Source organism: Temnothorax curvispinosus, unplaced genomic scaffold, assembly GCF_003070985.1.
Source record: "Temnothorax curvispinosus isolate PA1 unplaced genomic scaffold, ASM307098v1 QBEX01001733.1, whole genome shotgun sequence".
NCBI classification, from domain to species: Eukaryota; Metazoa; Arthropoda; class Insecta; order Hymenoptera; family Formicidae; genus Temnothorax; species Temnothorax curvispinosus.
Window position 1 is genome coordinate 1 of NW_020211513.1, and position 4225 is coordinate 4225.

Consider the following 4225-nt stretch of genomic DNA (forward strand, 5'->3'; position numbering starts at 1 on the left):
CGCGGGGTCGTGCGTAGTATTGAGAGCTTCGCGAGCGTGACCATTACACACTTCGCGCGTGCGGTGACGACCGCCCTGAGTGCCGCGGTAATACCGACCAGTTGAGCGGGATCCGGCCCTGGATTCCTGATACGATTTATGCGTTTGTGTTTATTGGAGGAAATATATCAAATTCATATTGTTTATCGTCCGGCTTTATTTCTGTGTTGCTTGCGTTACGCTCCTTCTCTACCTTCATCCCTTTCACGCGGAGCTACGCCCTGAGCTTGTGGCGAGATTAAGGAGGAGAACGTTATCGAGACGTGGTGCGCGTCTATAATCGCACCTGGCGCCCAATCAAATGGTATCGCCCAAGATCTAAGATACGGGAATTTCGGTAAGAGGAGTGACTTCGTTATCCCCTTCGAGCTATCGTCCGGTGGTCCGCGGATTAATTTGTAGCCGCGCTCCCTCGGCCAGCGAGACCGAGGGAAATCGGGTTGCAGTAGCTCGCGAAATTTTAAACAAGTGAAGCGCGCCACTATTATGATTGTTATGTGTCGTATGCACTGCGTGCAACCGTCCTATAAGAATCGCGATAAAAGTAATTATTTCGATAAAATGCTGTTTTTCGAATTCATACAGTTAATGGCGAATAAAGAAGAATTAGTAAATTTTCTAATTCAACACGGTGTGTTGCCATCGAAAATTAATTGTGGGAATTGTGGTGTGGAATTAACTATTGATAAACGGACATTGTTGTTTCGATGTCAAAGAAGATATTCCGCAGCAATGTCCTCAAAAAAGAAACGTGTCTCCAAGGCATGTAATTTTTTTAAAAGTGCCAAAGTAGGCACTTGGTTTGGGAATAGCAATTTGGAACTCGCTACAATTTGTAAGATTATAGCGAGTTTCCTAATGCTACGCCCTCCTCGACAGGAAGACCTCGAGGAAGAACTTGGCATTTCTTCCACCACGGTTGTCGACTGGTTCAGTTTTTGTCGCGAGGTAATATATTTTAATATTGTGCACTAATTTTATATATCTACATATATTATTATTATTTTTGATATTTACAGGTCTGTGCGTACTGGGCCGATAAGTGCAGCGAGAAACTTGGAGGTCCAGGACGCACCGTTGAAATCGACGAGGCAAAAATCGGCCATCGTAAATACAACCGTGGTCGCCTTTTGAAAGGCAATTGGATATTTGGAGGATACGAGCGAGAGTCGAAGAAAATTTTTATTGTGCCAGTAGAGGATCGAACGGAAGAAACGCTCCTGGCATGCATTAAGGAGTGGATCATGCCAGGAACAACGATTGTTTCAGATTGTTGGAAATCCTATAATTGTCTTAACAATGAGGGCTTCCAACATCTGACAGTCAATCACACTTACAACTTCGTCGATCCAGATACTGGTAAGTAACGGGAAACCTTGTGGTAAAACGTTAACGATATGAATATATAGTTACAAGTACCTATATGTTAAAATAAATATATCTTAATTTACAGGCGCCCATACTCAGCATATCAAGCGTGTTTGGAGAGAAGTTCGAGCAAATATTCCAAAGTACGGGACTCGATCGCACCATGTCGAGGGATATTTATTCGAATTTCTATTCAAACACGCTCATCCTAGGGCTGAGAAAATAAAAATCTTCTTCGACGTTATCGCCCAGATGTATCCTCCATTGTCTACTGTCGAGACCGAGCAAACAGAGTAAATACATTTGGAGACACGTTTCGACATCGGAACAACAAGAAACTGTGTTGCAACATCCGCAATTCCTACAATTAATGTTCGATACACCGCGTTGCGAAATCTGACATATTTTAATATTTGTTGCATTACAATACCATGTTATATATATATATATTAGATATTTTATATTTATATTTTTTTTATTTGAATAAATGATAATTTTATATTTGAAATACATTACTTTGTATTAAAGTGTTTTTACCGAAACCACAAACTTCAGAAGTATACATTAATTTTTATTATTTATTAATTGAATTGAAATTTAGATCTAACATTTCCTGCAAATAAACGCTGTAGCTATATACATTGCTGCGTCGAATTTGCCCGAATTCCTACAAAGTATAAAAAACACAATAATACTTATTTGAAAATATAGTTATCAATTAAAATCAAAACAATTACCTCGTGATTTAAATAACAGAATCTATCCTTAATATTCCGCTTCCTCTCCTCTGTGTATGCATTTTTCAATGTGAAACTTAAAATATCATGCAAAAAATCTTCGAAAATGTGATTTAAAATTGCAAAATTTACAATGATCATTCTATTGTGATCCTTGAAATTTTTGTCCCAAAACATCTTGCGAATAAATTTGGGCCATGTCTTCGCATCGCCAACAACATCTTGTACCGCGAGCCATGGATTACTATTTATTTGCTCGACTGAATACGACATTGTAAATAATAAGTTGATTTGGAGGTTGTAAATAACGATCTGAAGTTGAGCGCGTTAAGGTATGTCGCTACACATGTGGTCACGGAGCATGCGCATGTGGCCGCGGGGCATGTTTCTGTCGCTACCACAGTCGCTATATCGCGTCGGTATGACAGGTTTCATAACCTGAGAGTCGTCAACTTTAACGCTAAATATCTCGCTTCGCAGGGCAGACCGCCGCATTTTTCTGCCAGATTCTTTCGTTTTATGCAAAAACGAATCGATTAAGCCTAATTTTATCGATATTTGAGGTGCAGTAGCTATTCTAAATAAATACCTTGATGCCTTTTTGATCCCATGTTAGCCTCCCAAATACATCTTCCAGCGCCAAGGTAAAAAGTTTTGGTGAAATCGTATCGCCCTGTCTCACACCCCTCTTGATAGGGATTCTACCTGTAGTCCAATCCTCTTCCATTTTAACGTGCAGGGTGGCATGCTCGTATATGAATTTGATCAAGTTAGAATATCTAGAGTCAACTCGTGCTTTATCCAATGCTTCGAGCACTGCCCATATCTCAACTGAGTCGAAGGCCTTATGGTAGTCTATGAAAACCATATGCAGTAGGATATTGTACTCGGTGCATTTTTCTATAAGTGTGCGTACTGTTTGTATATGGTCATTCATGCTGTACCCCCTTTTGAATCCTGCCTGTTCTATGGGTTGGTAGAAATCGAGCTTCTGGCTTAAACGATTCGTTATTATTTTGGATAACAACTTATAAAGGAGTAGACAACTTATTGAGAGTAGACTAATGGGTCTGTAATTTTCCATATTCGTGCAGTCGCCCTTCTTAAAGAGCAGGATGACCTCTGCGTTCTGCCACGAGTCAGGGATCCTGCCTTCTTCCAGACATCTGTTCAGTAGTACCAGGAGTGCTTTTTCTAATTCTTCCTCTCCAACCTTGAGCATCTCGACTGTTATCCGGTCTTCCCTTGGTGCTCTGTTGTTTTTTAGTTGTTTCAATGCTGCTTCCAGTTCTGACTTGTTAATGTCTGGTAAATCTTCGGATCCTACGTTCAGAATTGTCTGTCTCGGTCGTCCTTGCTGGTTCGGATTTGGAGCTGATTGGCTGTAAAGTTTTCGGTAGAAGTCTTCAATGATCGCTGCGATTCCGTCCCTCTCTGTTACTACCTCTCCTAGATTGTTCTTTATCTTATGGATTACTATCTTCCCTTTTAACAGTTTGGAGCGCAGAACTCTCATGTTCATATTGTTTTTAATGGCTTCTTTGATTGCTCGCGTGTTGTGTGCTCTTTTGTCTTTTCTAATCGCTTTTTTTACGGCCTTGTTAGGTCTTTATATCCCGGTGAATCCCTGCTCGTTCTTCTTCTTTCTCTGATTAGCCTTTCAGTGTCTGGACTAAGTTTCGAGTTCCCACGCTTCTGAAGTGAGCACACTTTTCTCACGGCACTTCACAGTAAAAAATAAAATGTTAATCGTAACATTTTTCAAATGTCCCAGAAAGTCCATTCTAAATTTTGAGTTAAAATAACTCATTTATCGTGTGTTACTTGTTGACAAATTAGAAATGTTAATTTATTGACACTATATTTTACATTTATATTTGTTCTTTTAACTTTAAGTATAATGTAAAAATAACTTGTAAAAAATGTCGATATAACATATTTAAATAAACGATAGTTATTTCAACTTAAGAGAAATGTTGTTTTGAATATTTGATTGTAGTAAATTTGATTATTTTGTATGTCAAAGTTTACGATTATTTGAAGATTTACTTTAACTTTTGTTTATGTTAAAATAACTTTAA

The 4225-nt window shown here is 38.9% G+C and overlaps 1 protein-coding gene across 1 annotated transcript; it reads left to right on the plus strand.

Moving 5' to 3' along the window:
- Positions 1-918: 918 nt before the first annotated feature.
- Positions 919-1704, plus strand: LOC112468046 (the record flags this gene model as incomplete). The annotated part of the gene is made up of 3 exons (XM_025037065.1): positions 919-987; positions 1059-1398; positions 1493-1704. Coding segments are annotated over 3 exons (621 nt in total), but the record flags the coding sequence as incomplete, so codon positions are not given.
- Positions 1705-4225: the final 2521 nt, after the last annotated feature.